Here is a 19495-nt window from a genome sequence, read left to right on the forward strand (position 1 = left end):
CGGCATGTGGGATCTTCCCGGACCGGGGCATGAACCCGTGTCCCCTGCATCGGCAGGCAGACTCTCAACCGCTGCGCCACCAGGGAAGCCCCCTAACTACTTTTGTGTTACAGTGTGTAGTATCTGATTAGACTTAAAGAAACAAAAACTACTTCTGTATTGTTGGCATTTATGTAATCTTGTTTAGGAATTTTTCCAGTTGTGACTCTTGACTGTAAGGAATAGAAATATACCCCGGTTACCTCACATATAAAGGAAAATCCAGGGAAGTAAAATGGAATGTAGCTTGTCCTGTGGGAACTAAAAAGCTGACCAAAGTCTCAGTTCTCTCTTTCAGGGAAGCACAGAGTCTCTCATCTTGGCTTTTCAGAGTGTATCTGCCTCATTTCAGTTTTTCTCAGTTGGCTTCCTTGCTTACCGATTGGCTTGTATGTCCCCTTAAGATGGCTACTCCAGCCCCAGAACATATATATCCTTTTTCAGGTTCAGTGTCCACCGTTGGCTGGCAACAGTTTTTAACTTTTCAAATTACCGAGAGAGGGTCTAGCTCAGATCACTGATGGAGCCCAGTCTCACAAAGTATGCATTGTCTGCCTTAGTATACAGCCAAAGTATGCATTGGCTGTTTCTGTGTCAGGTATACATTCCTGGTGTAGACAAGGTTGGGTGGGGATGGGGCAGTAGATAGAGTGATAACATTCTCAGGGCTGTGGATGAGAGGATGGGATAGGCACATACCTTTTATAGTATGTAGCAATTACTTATTTCATTTTTAGTTGTTTAGTAAACTACTAAATAGATATTATATTTGAATGGCAAAGACTGAACAGACATTATCATGGTATATCACTCTATATCCTATATATTTGTGCATTTTTAAGTTCATTAAATGTAAATAAATCTCTAAAGTAGTAACTCTTAAGGGTGGAGATACAGGAGATACATGCTTCTCGGGAGTATTTCTTTTTAGTGTGTCTCCCCCCCCCCCGCCCCCCTGCCCTTGGTCATTCATGCATATAACAGAATCTTTGAGTTTGTATTATACTCCAGGAATTTTGCTAGCTATGGGCAGATAAAGTTGAATATGGTATTTTCTCTGCCTTTAAATAATTCTATGCTTTGGAAGCTGAGATGTCTCTAATGAAATTATTAGAGGTCAGACTCTCTTTGTACCATTGATTCCTTCACCTACTGCCCTATGAGTCATACCTTATCTTACTTGTACTCTTTATTGGATCCTTCCCTAGAGCCTAACATATATACAACTCTGTTCCCACTCACCCCTAAACTACTGCAGTCTGGTTTGTACTCACTACTCTACAGATGTCACTCTCAGTAAGACCAACAGTTACCTTCTAGTTGTCAAATCCTCTGGACATTTACTGGCTTTTATCTTACTGAACTGTTCTCCTGGTTTTGGACCTGTTGATCATTCTTTTAGGACACCATTCATTACTGGTTCTTTTTATACCTTTCTAAGCTTACCTATTCAGTCATCTTCATGAGCTTCATTCTCTTTTTCTGCCTCTTAAAATGTTGATGTTACCAGTATTTCATCCTTGACTTACTGCTCTCTTCATGATCTACTTCATCCTCATTTTTTTTTTTGTTTTGCAGTACGCGGGCCTCTCACTGTTGTGGTCACTCCCGTTGCGGAGCACAGGCTCCGGACGCGCAGGCTCAGCGGCCATGGCTCACGGGCCCAGCCGCTCCGCGGCATGTGGGATCTTCCCGGACCTGGGCACGAACCCGTGTCCCCTGCATCGGCAGGCGGACTCTCAAACCACTGCGCCACCAGGGAAGCCCGTCTCATGTTTTTTAGATGACTGTGTGGTAATCAATTCTGATTCTATGTATTAGTAGACCTGAGGATTCCCTTGAAAATAACTTGTATCACTATATCCATTTGCTTGCTGTCTGTCTTCACTTGAGATCTGTATGTACCTTTGCTCGGAACATGTCCCATACTGAACTTCACTTCTTCATCCACAAAGCAAAACAACAAACTTACCATCCCCCAGCCTTCTTTCTTGTATCTTGTTTGGAGTGACTAGTTGTTCAGCCAGATACTACTCAAGCTTAAAGAGCTGTGATGATGGCTCTTTGTCATGCCCCATGTAATCTGTTGATCTATTGGTCGGGTCATCTGGATATCTCTCCACTATGCAGCCATCTGTTCATCCCCACTACTTCTGACCTGTTTCTGGCTTTTAGATAGTATGACTGTAATTGCTCTTCATAGGCTTTCCTGCCTATTTCAAATATTGCACATAATTGATAGAATGGTTTAACTTGAACATTCCATATGCTTCTCACAATCTACCTTTTAAAAACAACCTTCAGTGCCTTCCCCATGGGACCCTCTTTCTTGCTTCAGTGCCTACTCCTGTTGTCTTCTCTTTATCAGTTGCCCTCTTCTTCACCTGGCTGAGTCCTGTTATCCTCTGAAATTAATCTTAGGTGTTACCTTTTTCAGGATGCTTCCTCTGATTTGCTGCCCCTCCTCCCCTTCGGGCTGGGTCAGATTACCTGCTCCTTCTTTTTAGAGCCTTGTAATAGCTGAAGCATGTCTATCATTTTTCGTACTGTATTGTTGTATAAATTTATATTTAATTCTCTTCCTCCACAAGATTGTGAGCTTCGTGAGGCTCAGAACAATCCTTTACTTGCAGAGCCTGGCTATAGGGGGCACATGCTAGACTTTAATAAATGTTTGACCAATGAATGAAAGAAGTTTCTAGTTTAGAAAAAGCAGATATTCATAAATAATTACTATAGAACTTTAAATAGTGCAGTGGAGGCAGAGAATGCAAGGACTGAACATTCTATCTGGGAAGAGGGAGAGGTGCCTATGAGGGAAGACTCGCTTTATGGAAGGTATAAATTTGATCTGGTTCTTGAAGGGAACTTGATAGAGATTTTGCTAGAGAGGAAAGGTGATCCATCCTAGAGAACAAAAGCAAGAGAACAGGTCTTACTCAAGAAAAAGCCAGGTATTTCAGAATCTTTTTTCAAAAGTCATTTTGTCAGTGAGGAGGATGTTACAGAGGAGAGGCAGGAATTGTAGTCTTGCACTCTTGCAGGCTGTAATGAAGGTCTTGTATAAGGCTTTGGTGATGAGGGGGGCTCCAAGAGATATTTAAGATGTAAAATATAACTCATTAGTTGGATGTGGGAGTTTTAAGAGGACAGACAGTTCAAGGTAACTCTTACGACTTCTCTTTTCAGTGATTGGATAGGCAGTGATGCCTCCTTTTAATTAATTAATTTTTTAATACATCTCTATGTACTATACTTGCTTCACAATACTGTTAGTTTCTGTTGTACAACAAAGTGCATCAGCCATCTGCATACATATGTCCCCATATCCCCTCCCTCCCACCCTCTCTATCCCACCCCTCTAGGTGGTCACAAAGCACCAAGCTGATCTCCCTGTGCTATGTGGCTGCTTCCCACTAGCTATCTACCTTACATTTGGTAGTGTATATATGTCGATGCTGCCCTTACCAGCTTCCCCCTGCCCATCCTGTATCCTCAAGTCCATTCTCTATGTCGACGTCTCCTCCTTTTAATTTAAATGAGGGAATATAGGAAATTGGGGTATGGAATGAATTTAATTTTAGACATGATGAGTTTGAGGTACCCATGAGAAATTCAGGCAGAAGCGTTCAGTATGCTGTTGAATATAAGTGTTAGAAATTCAGGAGGTATATCTGGGCTGGAGGCACAGTTTTGGAAGTCATGGTACGTATGAGGTGGTTAAAAGTGGTAGATTAGAAAACAAGATTACTCAGGGATTGCATATATAGTAAGACTGTAGGAGAGTGAAAACAGAATCCTGGGCGTTGCAGGCTTTCTTCTGCTTAAAGATAATCTGGTATACTTGCAAAGCAGTAGAAATTTTTTTTATCTCTTTAATTTCCTTTTATTCTTTCCCACTTTAACAGATTTCAGAAATTTCCCCTTTGCAGCCCCTGTTTGTTCCTTCCATTCTTTACTCCACTGGATTCTTCTTGAGGCTATTAGTTTATTCCTCTTTGAAGTGTCTGTTGTCAGACTAAACTAGGGAAAAGGAAACGCTTAATGTGAATTCACATCCCTTCATGAAATGGGGATATGTATTTCTAACTTTACTTCCACTAAGAAATAGGTTGCCTGCCATTTTTTAAACATATTACTTTCTTGGTTTGTCTTTTGTTTTTTCTCTTCTGATAGTAACATAGATACAGATAAATATTTTGCTTCTTTCATTAAAACAACTGTAAAGTTACGGTGATAAATCACATCTTGGACTCACATCAGGTACACCTTATAGCAAATTTTGGGACTGTGACACTACCGAGGAGTTTGTGGCTCATTTTCATGGGAATTGTTGCCACTCAGCTTCATTCCATTATTGTCTTGCAGGGAGGTGATTCCACTGATGCCAGATTTTTCTGTTTTTCAAGAAAAGTCAGAAATCCTGATTTTTATGTGATTTTTAAAAAATGTTTATTGAATTAAAAAAAATACTATGCTGGCAGTTTTTGATCCCTTTCTCAAACCTTAAATTCTTTGTGACAAAGACCAACCATCATCACTTACTGAGATGTTTGAGGTGTGTTTGGTTCTATTGCATACTAGGGTAAGAGAGGAAACTTGACTTGGAAGCCTCAGAAGACTGTAGTGGAAAAGGAGACAGGCTCAATCTCTTGATTTGGACGATTGAGTAATAAAGGGTCATGAAATCAGATGGGCTGACTCCTATCCCATCTGCAGTAAGTATTCTGGTAATGAATCCTCCCTATCTTCATTTCCTTATTTGCTGAGGTTTTGATCCTGGGCACCATGATCAGTGACTTGAAACTGGAGTGTTTAGTTAGGGAGGATATATTTCTATTATTTTATCATGCATATTTAAGTACAAAATTAAACACACACACACACACCCATCCCCACACCCAGCTTTGGTGTTTTGCCACCAGAATGTAACCCACGTGAATAATAATGTTTCTGTCACTTGGTGGGTTTCAAGTTCTGAACACCTGATTTACTGAATGTACTCAAAGTATAATTTGTTAGAGCTTACTGTATTTATTTATTTTTGTTGAGTCAAAGAATTTATATAGAAAATCTCATTCCAGAGGAAAATCAGGGAGGTACGTTGGAACTGACCTTTGGATTTTCTATTTGTTCTCCATGGGAGGGAAAAGTAATGATTCCTGCAAGTGGAACTTACATAGTTTTGAGTGCGCATGTTCCCTTTTAGCAACGGCTTTCCCTTGTAAATAAATTCAATTTGTTTAAAAATTAGATCTCACAAGTAAAAGTTATATTTAAAAAACTGTGCCACAAAATGTTAGAATGTTAGACCACACTAGAGTAGATTATGAGAGGAATTCATACACTAGGTATCCTGAATAAAGACAGTGTGATTTTCTTTGGGAGTCTAGGTGGAGGTAGTTGAAGTATGTGCTAATGTATTATGTCAACTAAAATTCTGATCATCAAACAATTTGCCTTAATTACATGATACATATTTTGTGTATGTTTATAGTTTCTCTTAAGGTTTTCTGTATCCGAGATGTTGACCTCTTGTTTCCTGTCCTAAGATGAGAGATTATGAAATCTATGAAATGAATCTAAATAGTTAATTTTTTTTTAAAGGACACATTTTTAAAAAAGTATATTTTATTTTTTAAAATTTTTGCCTGCATTGGGTCTTCATTGCTGCATGCGGGCTTCCTCTAGTTGCAGAGAGCGGGGGCTACTCTTTGTTGCGGTGTGTGGGCTTCTCATTGCGGTGGCTTCTCTTGTGGAGCAGGGGCTCTAGGTTTGCGGGCTTCAGTAGTTGTGGCACACGGACTCCGTAGTTGTGGCTTGTGGGCTCTAGAGCATAGGCTCAGTAGTTGTGGTGCACCGGCTTAGTTGCTCCATGGCATGTGAGATCTTCCTGGACCAGGGCTTGAACCCGTGTCCCCTGCATTGGCAGGTGGATTAATTTTAACATTATGTAAAAATAGGTTTCTTTACATTTTTATAAAGTTGAATGAATTTTGAGCAGTTTGACGATTGAGTTTCATACTTTTGTGCATTGATAATGACTATGACGGTGTATCCGTTTATTATAATTCATGACTGGTGCTGTCTTGTTACCATTCTCTCCCGTTGTAAAATCATCTTGTATTTGTGATTATATGTAGTTTTTTTTAAAGACTTTTTTAAAAGAACAGTTTTAGATTTATAACAAAATTAAAAGGAAAGTACAAAGTACAGAGAAGCTTCTAATTTTAATGAAGTCCAGCTTATCAATTATTTTTTTCATGGATTATGTCTGGTATTATATCTAAAAATGCATCACCATACCCAAAGTTATCTAGGTTTTCTCCTAAGTTTTCTTCTGGAGTTTTATAGTTTTATGTTTTACATTTAGGTCTGTGTCCATTTTGAGTTAATTTTTGTGAAAGGTATAAGATCCGTGTCTTAGATTAATTTTTTTCTTTGTGGATGTCTGTGACAGCACCATTTGTTGCAAAAGATTGTATTTGGTTATGTGTAGTTTTTGGAAACTCTTGGATAGTGCATTTATCTCTCACAACTTACTTTGTTGCCATTTATAAATGGAATCTTTAAATATATTTACACATAAAAGTATAAATAGCCTTGAGCATTGGGCTTAGAAGTTTAGTAAACAAATGATATTCCCTGTCCAACTTTTGCATGAAAGATTACTTCCCCTGTGGCACACTCTTATGTAGCGTTGGCATTTGTGAATCTTTGTTCACTTGGAATTTTTATTTTTGGAAATTACCCAAACTTTAGTAAATCAAGTGAGTAATTAATTTCGGGTAATACCATTTTGATGGAAAGAAGTGGGTAACTGAAAAGAAAAGAGATTGATTTTTCTTGTTCAACTGCAAAACTGCCTTTGGAAACCAATTTTAAAGGAGTGTCAGTACTGTTTAAGCTCTGGAGGATTTATCTTTTTTGTATTCCCAAACACTTTGTAACTTTTTATTATGGCACTTACCACATTTGTGTTATCATTACATGTGTATTTTACCTTTTTAGTTTATGAGCGTTTTGAGGGCAGAAACTGCCTGATTCATCTTTGTATAACTAAAGTCCAATACATGGTTATCTAATTATTATAGGATCAGTGTAACTCCTCCAAATAATTATTTTGAAAGGCAGTAATTCTTACATAAAATAAATATATAACCCACACATGAAATAGGATATTAAAAGTCATTACAGTAATTCCATATTTAAAAGAATCTTTTTCTTAATTGAATTGCCAAGTGTATATTGCTCTACTATCAACTAATCACAGGAAATTTTTAATTCCAGTTTAATTATCTGGGCTGTGAACATGTAGCATGTTTGTGCGCTGTTTATTTCCTGCATTGGTTCCTTAAGAAATGCAAGTACATTTACTATGTAAGTGAATTTTGTGATTATTGTGTGTGTTTTAAAAAATGTTTTTAGTGAAAAAATTTGAACACTACAAGTAGAAGGATTAGTTTAATGAACTTCCTCTGTCATGCCCAGCTTAGACATTTACCAACTCACGGCTAATTATATTTTGTCTATATCCTTTTTCACTTTTCCTCTACTGTCCACTTTCAGAATTATTTTGAAGCATATTCCAGATACATGATTTCATCTTTAAATATTTCATCATGCATCTCTAAAACATAAGGGTTCTTTTTGTTATAATAATTTAAGCTAAAAGATAAGCAGTAACTTGTTAATGTCATTAAATATTCAGAAGATACTTAGAATTACCCAGTTTCTCTTCCTTCTTTCTCTCCTCATTCTTCTTCTCCTTTTTCCACTGTATTTTTGTTAAAATCAGGTTGAATAAGCTCTACCTATTGCAGTTTTAACCCACAGGTTCTCCTCAACCACCTTCTTCCCTCTTTCTCTTTATTTTTTTTCCCTTTGCCCTTTATTTGTTGAAGGAATTGGGTCTTTTGCCCTTTAGTGTTTCTCACAGTCTGAATTTTGCTAAGTTCATCTCCATGATGTATTGTAACATTTTCTCAGTCTTCTGCTTTTCCTCAGATTGAGGTTCGAGTCCCCCCACCCCACCCCCACAAAACTCTTTGATAGATGGCGATGTGTATTTTTATTTCAAGAGGCATGTAATGTCTGGTTCATATTCTCTCTTTCATTCTCTCTCTCTCCCCCCCCTCCATCCCTCCCTTGCACGTGTTAGACTGGTAGATCCCTAAATATGTTAGGGATTGCAATATGGCAATATTCTGTCATTTCTTATATGGATTTTTTTCCTTAAAGAGAAACTGATTTTTCATCAACTCTCTGATTAGCCTGATAAATGCCTAATTCTCTACCACTTTTCAAAAAGAGCTGGTTCTTTAGAACCCTTCAAAGGTGATCAATGAAATTTAAAAATCTTTCTATGATTTTATGAACTCAAATATTTGAAGTGCTCCAATACATTGTAGTTGTTAGTGTTACTGATTCCATCTCTAGCCAGGTGAAGCCTCTTCAGGTTGTCTGCTGAGTTTTGACATATTCTTAGTAATCTTCGGTAGCTTTTTGGTATGGCAAAGTGTTCCAGGCCCATCTTAAACTTAGTGCCTTCTCCAGACTTGGAATCAGCCATTCCTCCAATAGCCGTAGTTCGTTTTAGTGGAACTATCAACACTATTTTTTACTGAAGCAATGATTCATAGTAAAATTACTATATTGCTTTCTCTGTGTGGTTATTCCAACATTGTTAGTATTTCAGTTAGATTTTTAAATTTCACTTTGCTTTTGAAATTCTTTTTATATGTAAAATATTTATACTGATACAAAGTCAGATTTACAGAGCAAGGTATTTTCAGAGTGTCCAGTTCTTATCCCTGTCCCCTTTACCCTGTTTTCTCCATTCCTTATAGATCGTCATTTAAAAAAATTTCTGTGTATCCTTATATTTAAAAAAAATAAGCAAATGTTTATAAATTTATAACTCTCACCCTCCCTTTCTTAGATGAATGATAGCTATACATGCTTTCCTCTACTGGTATGTAATTGAAATAAAAAAATAATCAGGATAAGTATGCTGATACAAAAAAAATTTGTTCAAAATGCCCAGGATTGGTATTTTTTTTCTGATATCTTGATGGATTCTTTTAGTTCACATAATTAGAAATTTAGCTGTCTTATTCTTTAGTAGCTTTAAAAATTTTGCTTTAATCAGTTATTTTTAAGGGAATACTTTTCCTTTTTGTATGTTATCTATATATACATGTATACATACATATGTATTTGTTTAGGAATGAGACTGATGTATATGTAAATTAAAAATAGACATCTGTCAAATGGAAACATAAGGAAAATAATCTATCTTATTTCTCTTTTTTTTAAAACATCTTTATTGGAGTATAATTGCTTTACAATGGTGTGTTAGTTTTTGCTTTATAACAAAGTGAGTCAGCTATACATATACATATATCCCCATATCCCCTCCCCTCTTGCGTCTCCCTCCCATCCTCCCTATCCCATCCCTCTAGGTTAAACGTTTGTTTTAAAAAGTCTTTACTATGATGTTTTGCAGTTTTTTAATTATTAATATTTTAATTTTAGTTTATTTTTTATTTATTTTTGGCTGGGCTGGGTCTTTGTTGCTGTGCGCAGGCTTTTAGTTGTGGAGAGCAGGGACTACTCTTTGTTGTGGTGCACGGGCTTCTCACTGCGGTGGCTTCTCTTCCTGCGGAGCACCGGTTCTAGGTGTGCGGGCTTCAGTAGTTGCATCATGTGGGCTTGGTAGTTGTGGCTCATGGGCTCTAGAGCGCAGGCTCAGTAGTTGTGGCACTTGGGCTTAGTTGCTCCGCGGCATGTGGGATCTTCTGAGACCAGGGATCGAACCTGTGTCCCTTGCATTGGCAGGCAGATTCTTATCCACTGCGCCACCAGGGAAGTCCTGCAGTTATTTATTATTAAGGCACAATAACATTATGTATAACTACAGCTTCTAAAAAGCACCTTTGATTAATTTATTTCAGCTTTGTGTATCTACTGGACCTTTAATTGGAAATTCAGGAAACCTTGTTAACGTGGTTTTGAAGTTGGAGGCTTTGAGTCTACTAGAAGCCTGTCAGGACTGTTCTTTGCTATACTGCTCCATCCACATTTTAAATACTTTTATTATTCTTTATAAGGGAAAGCATTCAGTAAATACAGTCCTTTGTTTTTTCAGTACTGTAATTTCTTTTAGACTCTAATTCCAGTGATCCCCAATGTATGGGCTGTGGGCTGGGGAGGGGTTGTGCAGCCTAACTTAGTTTGTATCCTGAAAAAACAAGTGCATATGAATGTACCTGCTGTTGTTTCAGACTGTATAGTTATTTTGTAATTGATGGTATCTAGTTTAAAAAACACTGAAATAATTGTAGCTTTTTTTGTTTTCTTGTATTTTCTTCATCATTGGATCTAGGAGTCCTAATTATGTAGTAGTCTATGATCTTTTATAACTACTGCTCTAATAAAACATTGAAGGGTTTGTTAAAGTAGTTACCTACATATGTGTACATAATTAATTCTTGAAAACATATAAAAGTTGAACAATAGATTTCTGTTTTGAGGGAGAGGGTTCTGTTACCAAAGAACTAAAAATACATGGGGCTGGTGTATATGTGTGTATATAACCTAATTATTCTGGGCACCCCTAGTTGGGAGAGAGAGGATAATCTCCACAGGTAGCCAGTGGCCATCATCTTTGCCAGCTGGGCAGTTAGCCATCTTGGAGACAAGGCCCTCTATCCCTCCTGGCTCAACAGCTGGATTGAAAATGTGCACCATATCGTGCTAGTCTTTAATCATCCTCACAAGGATATACTAGGTATCTTAAATACATGTGAGTGGAAGAGGATCTTTACTTCCATGTCCCAGGAGTATGAAAAGAGGGGTTTTGGGACCAACTTAGCTAAATGTACTGATGATCCCTGTGTGGCTGCCTCTCCGTGGCTGCCTCCCTGAAAGGGAAGTCGTGATGTAGGCTGATGTAGGGTATGTTGAGACAGTCAAAAGTATGTTATTTCTGTACATCAGTCCTATGGGAGAAAAAGGACCAAGCTCTTGGGAGATTTTTTTTTTTTTGGAGGTTGGGGGCTTGGTGCAGGGTTGTGCTGGTAGGAATGTATAACTCTGCCTAAGTCCTAAGGTGGGGGTGAGGGGTAGGACTTCAATTTAGCGTTCTTTTCTTTTTCACTTTCCCTTCCCCTTTTCCTTTTCTTGCCCTTTCCCCTTTTCTCTCTTTTCTCCCCTACCTTCTCTTTCCATTTCTTCCCTTATTTAATTTCTCTAGTTAGTAAATTAATTAATTAGTTCTGTATTTAGTGAGCAGCTTCTTTGTAGCAGGCCTTGGTTAAATTATTATGTAATGTTGAATGAGCCAAAGTTCTGTGTCAGGAGCGCATTCTACTGAAATTACTTGGAGAAGAACTTCCAATTTATTATAGGTGGAATAAGGTGGAAGGAAAACAATCTATAGTTTCAATAAGGCGACTCTTCTTATGGGTACTTGTTTTTGTTGTTGAATTCTTTTATATAATTTCTGTGATCCAAGTTGGCATTGCAGTAATATCAGCTTTAAGATTCTCAGCCCTATCTGGCTTCCCTATGCCATGTAATGTGTTGAGACATATCAGGTGAATATAACTGAGAGTGGCTGACTCACTCTAGTAAGACTCTTATGAGAGTCCAAGGTCTGTTCTCTAGGAGCTCTGACAGTCTGTGCTTCATGTGATCTATTAATATATAAAATAGCTGTTTGCACTTAGCCCCACTCTCCACACGTAGCCAGGAGAGTCTATGCCTAGCTCTGCATCCAAGTTACTTAATCAGTCTGCTTTAGATACACTTGACTTGAGAGATGGTCTCACACCTCAGCTCCTTCATTGTGCTAGTGTGAGTTCTGGATCAAAGAGTGGTTAGTGATTTTGCAGTGGTTACACAGAGCATTAGTGGCAAACTGGAACCTGTAATTTCTGATTCTGTGTTTTTAGTACTGTATTCTGCTACCTTTCCTATTATATTGGGGTGTCCAAAGAGTGCCTTCGGTTTTTAAGTAAAAAGACACATTTTTCATTTTCACCAAGAACTTTATTGAACAGCGTATTCACGCTTTTGTTCCACTATGTTCTGCCATTTTCCAGGCAACTTCATAATTCCGTCTTCCCAAAACTTTTTATCTTTTTGAGCAAAGAACGTTCCAGGTGCCTTTTACAGTCTTCCAGGCAATTGAAATTTTTTCCATTAAGAGAATTTTGTAAAGATCTAAATAAATGGAAATCTGAAGGGGCAGATGAATCAGAACTTCCCAGCCAAGCCCTACCAGTTTTTGCCTGGTCATCAGAGAAACATGCAGTCTTGCGTTTATCCTCACGGAAGTTTATGCGTTTTCTGTTGACTAATTCTGGATGCTTTTCATCAAGTGCTGCTTTCAGGTCGTCTAACTGGGAGCAGTAGTTGTTGGAATTAATCATTTGGTTTTCTGGAAGGAGCTCATAATAGAGGACTCCCTTTCACTCCCTCCATATACACAACATCGTCTTCTTTGGATGAAGACCCAGCCTTTAGTGTGGTTGGTGGTGGTTCATTTCGCTTGCCCCACGATCTGTTCTGTTCCACATTATTGTACAGTATCCACTTTTCATCGCCCGTCACAATTTGTTTTAAAAACGGAACATTTTCATTACGTTCAAGTAGAGAATTGCATGCAGAAATATGGTTAGAAGTTTTTTTTCACTTAACTTATGTGGCACCCAAACATCAAAGCAATTAACATAACCAAGCTGGTGCAAATGATTTTCAGTGCTTGATTTGGATATTTTGAGTGTGCCGGCTATCTCCCACGTGGTATAATGTTGATTGTTCTCAATTACTGTCTTTATCACTGTCCACTTCAACTAGTCTACCCAACCATGGAGCATTGTCCAGCGAGAAATCTCCAGCACGAAACTGTGCAAACCACTTTTGACCCAGTCAGTCAGTCACAGCACTTTCTCCATACACTGCACAAATCTTTATCTGCATTTCAGTTGTGTTTTTACCTTTCTTGAAATAATAAAACATAATATGCCGGAAATGTTGCTTTTTTTCTTCCATCTTCAGTATTAAAATGGCTACACAAAAATTCACCAATTTTTATAAGTCTTCTTTTAAAATGCACGCTGATAGGACAGCTGTCACATACAATCTAACAAAATTGTTTCGAATGAAGTTAAAGACAGCTAAGTGCTACTGGAGCCATCTTACGGAAAAAACTGAACGAACCTTTTGGCCAACGCAGTAAAAGTCTGTGATGAGGATGAAATGAGATAAATGGTAGTATGAATTGATAGGCATAAAATACCACAATGTAAATTATTTTCATTTGCTTTCTACTATCAGGAGGCATTTAAGATTTTTTACATTGTCACTTCTCGATTTTAAGCATCTTGGCAGCAGGAGTCATTTTTTATGTCTTTGTGTGTCCCTCTGCTCAAGGCCAAACTGATACATATAAGAACCAGGGCATGCTAATAAAATTGATACCCTTTGAAACTGAAATTATTTTCATTATTTATAGATAAACTGATTGTCTAATAAAAATTATACTTTATATTTATGTACTTGATACTCAAACCGGGAATTTATAACATTCATTACAAGTAGTGTTCTGACTAATTTCTTGGGAGGCATATTAAGCTGATGAATATTTAAATAAAAGAAAGCACTCATTTATGATTTTAACATTTTTTTCTTATTGTGAGTTTTAATTTCAGGCAGTTGTCAGCTGACAAATTTTAAGGTTCATTAAGGAGTCAGGATTTGAATAGGATCAAATCCCACTCTCATACTAACTGTGTGACCTTGGGCCATTTTAAAAAAAAGTCTCTGTATTTTAGTTTCTGTGTTGTTAAACTAGGGATAATAATAACGATTAAGCTAAAGTCGACCACTAGACCATGGGCTTATTTACTTCTCCAAAAACCACGTAATGTAGGTGAGGAAATGAAGGCATGGAGTGGTTACACAGCTAATAAATAGTAAACGTGAAATTTGCACTCAGATAGTTAAACTCCAGTGTTCATATTTTTTGAGCACTATGCTGTATTACCTTCTTGATTACTTCATAAGTTGTTCTGAGGAGTAAATGAGATAGGTATGTAGAATACTTGATACAATTTTGATTTTCAGAGGTTTTGGGTTCTGGAATTGTAAGGTTTTGTGGACCTAGAGGCTAATTTAGGAGAATTATAAATATATAATTGTCCTTAGTTCTGAACAGTCTTGGTAGCTTATTAGAAATAAAAGTATCACAGACACCACCCCAGATATAGTGGATCAGAATCTGCATTTTAAGAACCTGCATTTAAGATTCTTAAAGTCTGAGAAGTACTGCAGTAGATGATCATGAAGATTTCTTCCATCTCACAGGTGGTGTGTCAGTGATTTTAGGGAACCAGACACATGGATATTTCAGTATTGATTATTGTGTTTGGAGAAGAAAATAGTAACATATCAAGTATTATTTTAATGTAAATCACTGTGAAGTGGATTTATTTATATATTTTGGCTTCCGTTCTGAATTTGTAAAAAGTTTCTGATGTAGTGCAAAATTTTTGTAAATTTTATCATCCTGTATCATCTTAGGAAATAATTAGAACTCAAAATTTTTAAATGGTTTTAGATCATATGTTCTTCTTAATCTCACCAGTTAAGATTATAATATTAGCCAAATACGTAAATGGGAACACTAAATATAACATGAAACTTTCTCAATTTTGGACAGTTCTCTATTCTGATATTTCATTGAATAGTTTAACATTTGAAGTTAAATATTATGAGATTAACCACAAAACAAACGAGCACCTGACTTGCTTGATTAGAGATGTTTAATTTTATTAGTCCCTGGAATATAGAAATTCCTCTCAAACTTAATTAGGGAAAGGTTCTTCTCCATAGATTTTTTTATTTTTTCATGTGACGGTAATGTCTGTTTTGTTCACTGTTAAATCACTGGCATCTGGCACGTAGCTATTCACAAATATTTGTTGAATGAATAAGAGTTTGTTTTTTGATGAGTTTTGCTGCCATTTTCAAATGAGTAAGAAGAGACTTGTAAGATTCTGAAAATGTGAGTTTTTAGACAATTGAGCATCTCCCCATGTTAAATAATTGAGTTAATAATCTTTCCCACATTATATAATTGTGATTCTTTTTTGAAAATTTAATTTTTTTTTTTTTTTTTGCGGTACGCGGGACTCTCACTGTTGTGGCCTCTCACGTTGTGGAGCACAGGCTCCGGACGCGCAGGCTCAGCGGCCCATGGCTCACGGGCCCAGCCGCTCCGCGGCATGTGGGATCTTCCTGGACCGGGGCACGAACCCGTGTCTCCTGCATTGGCAGGCGGACTCTCAACCACTGCGCCACCAGGGAAGCCCTGAAAATTTAATTTTTAAATTTCTTTAATTGATAGTCATACAGTTGGAGCCATAACACATCTATACAGTTTAGAGCAAACACCTGGTTAAAAAATATAGAACATTTGAGTATTGAGTATTTGAGAAGCCCCCTGTGTATTGTCCTCCAGTTGCATGCTCCCTTCTTTCCTTTATCTCCAGAGATAGCCATTTTGCTTGGTTTCATTGTTCAAACCTCTGAATAGATCCTTAAGCAGTAAGTTGTTTAGCTATGAAAAATGGCGAGCAAGCATAAATATAACTTTGTAAAGAAAGAGTAATATTGCTAATATTAGGTCAAATATCATTGAAGAAGGTAGGCTGGATAACGTATCTGGGTCATAGTCTGGTCTGAGCTTTCCTGAGAGTTTGTAAGAACTCTTTTCAGGAAAGTCAGTGGAAAAGGTTTTGAATGAATCTTGGGAAATAACATCTGTTTTTTATAGTTGGCCATCTGGTGATACTATAGTGTGGATCAGGTCCCGGATGTTCAGCAGAACTATTGTCAGAGGGACTGCAATGTTCTGTACTTTATTCTAAACCACCATGGCCTACTTTCATCTCTTGGAAAGAAGTCAGGGGAGACCACTTCATAGGTGCAGTAGTATCCCCAGCTGATTCAAGAAGGAGATCATGAAGGCAGGGTAGAAACATCAGTAGGCATTCTGTCCTCTGGTTAAAAAGGTGTGGCCAGGATGAGGAAAAAAGGTAATAAAAATACAAATGAACAAGAGTTGTGAAGGCCTTATATAGAAGAAATTTAAAAAATCCCTTCACTGAGGGACATAGAAGTTATGAATAAATGGAAAAATATTATTTGGGGGTAGGAAGGCTATTATAAATTTTCCTTATATCTTATCTAAGATTTCTGTTCATGTGTCACTTAATCATTGAAAGCTTCTTAGATCAACCACATGCAATTGTTTTATTTTTCTCTATAGCATTTATCCCCATCTGATATATATTTACTTATTATATGTCTTTTTTCCTCTTCTGGAATGTAAACTTACAAAGGTATGTAAATTCATGAGGTTGCGCTTGTTGTTCTTCCCTTACTAAAATGTAGATTTATGAGGGTATACTTTATTCCTTGTGATATCCCCAGCACTTTGAACTTACAGCACATAGGAAGCGGTCAATGACTGGTGAATGAATGAATGAATGAATAAATAAGTAAAACTGTGCTTTCTCTCATAGTCCATAGCACTTATTGTCTATTCCATAGTTTTTTTGTCATTAATTTCGTTCAGTTTAGCATCTTATAATGCTTTCTATTATTTTCTTTTGGTTCAGTGTCTTAATTGTTTCATTCCTGTAAGACATTCTTCTCTGGGCTTCTTGATGGCAGGAGTGGGACAAATGCATCCTTTGTATACCTTACAGTACGAGGCAAATGGATATAGGAACTTGTTGAACTGGATACATTTATTTATTTCATAATGACTTAAATTGCTAAAATCCAGTTTGCCTTCAACAAAAGGAGTATTTTTAATAGATAATACAGTATAATTCTAAACGAAATAGGGAAACAGGATGGAGAATTTTTAGAAATGTTTTGTTGAACTCGTGGTAAGTTTTGGTAACGGGAAGTTGGAAGTTGTGCAGTTATAATTTTACAAATTTCTGCACACAATTTGAGTAAATAAAAATATAATTTTTAGTGAGACATGGGTTTTTTACCTTGAAATTTTAATTTTTAAAAAGTCTCATGCTGTAGTTTTAAGATGAAATATAAACAAGTACAATCTGTTGTATACTTAAGCTTTCATACATGCTTTTGCATATATAAATGTATAAATGTTTTTATTATAAATACTTTATCACTTCACGTCATTCAACAATTTATGTAATTTGTTGTTCATTTATATTGCCAATAGATTGTTTTTTAAAATAGTTGCTGATATGCTATAAATTTGTTTCTACATATAGATTTTGTATATTGTTTCTGGGAGATAAATTTCCAAGAATGTACTTAACACTTTCAAAAGTAAATATTTTTAAAATTACTGAAACAATACCATGAATGCTTAAAAGGAGAAATATAAACTATGTAAAAGTTTTGTTGGTTCTTTTCTGGTTCCTATGGAAAACTATTTATTTATTAAAAAGATTTTTTTCCTGCTTTATTTCAGACCAGTCTGTCCATATGGGGATGGGGAAGCCTTGGCATTGTCCTTTCTCTAATAACGTTTGGACCCTTTGTAATATTTTATTTGGCATTTTATATCCTCTGCTTTGTGGGTGGGTAAGTATTCTCAATGATAATTTTATAATTCATGTCATGTTCAGTTGTTCAAAATGGAAACAAATGACCATGAGACCTCAATAAGAAAAAAAAAATGATCATGAGAAATGGCAGTATGATTTATTTGTGAATGCTATTTTTGCAAATTGTTTTTACTAAAGTTAAAAATAGTAAAATTAAGATAACTATAGAAATAAAAACGATGATGGTTATGATTTGAACCAGCAATATGGGTCATCATCTTCAAAAATAAATTTCAGTTTCTGATGATATAAACTTTTTTGTGTAACTTGAAAAGTTTTTAAAGATTTTTTTATTCCTTTTGGTGTTATTTCCCCTTTAAGGTTGAAATTTCCTTATCTATTAGAATAATAAGATAAATAAGTTAAATTGAGATGACACATCAAGTTTTACAGACTAGAAGATACTGTTTCATTGATTAGGCTTCAGACACTAATGTTAATTATGTTAATGTTAATTATTGTGTTAATTATTTCCCTTAGGGAATGCTGTCATTTTGTTCTAGAAAATTCTAACAAACACCTGATTTTGCCATTTTTCTCTTCATGGTTATTTGGTTTACAGTGTTTATGCTTTACCTTGAGTTGATAAAACTTTACAGGAGAGGTTTCAGTCATGATTTAGTATAACTTCCTATGTAGAATGTTTGGTATCAGATATGAATTATATGTAAGAAAATGTATAAACGAGAGATGCTTGCTACTTAGATACTCTGAACAAGGTAGTTTAGCTGAAATGAGCATTTTGTTGTTAATGTTTATGTGTGTATATATATATATGTGTATTTGTGTATATGTATAATACATTTATGTAATTATTTGTGCAGTGAATACCTATGAGTTCTTTCAAAAAAATCTTTTGAGACCCCAAATATTTGGAGGAATTGTTTGAGCCTATAGGTTTAGAGGACTTAGCTGAATTGAATAGCATATATAAACTGTGGCCTGAGAGAGACTGTATAAGACACTGAAGGGATGGCTTCTGAATATATCTACCACCTGACACATTTTTCAGGTTATGAGTTTGAAAGTCATGTGTAACCATTTTATAGGGAGGTCACCCACTGATTGTTGAACAAGTGAGAATTAATTTAACTGGGAAGCTACATCAAGGACTATTCATAAAACTGTATTTTATATTAGATTTAATATTTTCCTTATAATTGCTTGGATATGGTATTATGTACTGAGACAATTAAGAAATAAGCCATAGGAATCAGATAAATGGAGTTCTGAATATCTTCATTGATTATAAAGATGATTGAAGACTTACAGATCTGCAGCCATTTGGGCTTCCTGAATTACATTCTTTAGTCACAAATCAAGGCCAGAGCTGCATGGTTTCACCACTCCGCTGCAAGGTCATGGCTGCTTTTATTGATTGGAAAGGAAATTGAGGAGATGTTTCTCTCACAAAGGAAAGATTTATTTTATTTCACTAATTGAATAAGCCTTTGGCAAAAGTGAGGAAGGATTTCAGAATATTTTACAATACTTCAGAAAGGGAAGAAATTACAGCGTTACAGTTGAAGGTAGAGTGGTGAGAATCATTTCTCTTAGACTCAACTGCTCCATATAAGATTTGGGGAAGGGAAAAGGGTGACGAGTCCATTCATTTTGAAGTCCTAGGAACCTTTGTTGTTCCCGTTTTGAGTCTACTAATTTATTAAGGAATAATTTCAAGAAAGTTTTTGGATATTTGTAAAGTTCTGTGAAATTTTTTAGATAAGTTGGGATATTGGTAAGTGTGGGAGGGCCACTATAAACTCTTTAGATAATATTAAGTCACATGG

General features: G+C 36.2%; 1 protein-coding gene across 2 annotated transcripts in view; it reads left to right on the plus strand.

The window, feature by feature from the left end:
• The window catches only part of SNX13 (sorting nexin 13), a 154953-nt gene that overhangs the window by 26224 nt on the left and 109234 nt on the right, over nt 1–19495 (plus strand). For both annotated transcript variants that reach the window (XM_007463059.1, XM_007463058.1), the window contains one exon: nt 17570–17682. In XM_007463059.1, coding sequence (XP_007463121.1) covers nt 17570–17682 — 113 coding nt within the window. The remainder of the gene's footprint in view (nt 1–17569; nt 17683–19495) is intronic.

Source organism: Lipotes vexillifer, unplaced genomic scaffold (genome assembly GCF_000442215.2).
Source record: "Lipotes vexillifer unplaced genomic scaffold, Lipotes_vexillifer_v1.1 scaffold1061, whole genome shotgun sequence".
In the NCBI taxonomy this organism is placed as follows: domain Eukaryota; kingdom Metazoa; phylum Chordata; class Mammalia; order Artiodactyla; family Lipotidae; genus Lipotes; species Lipotes vexillifer.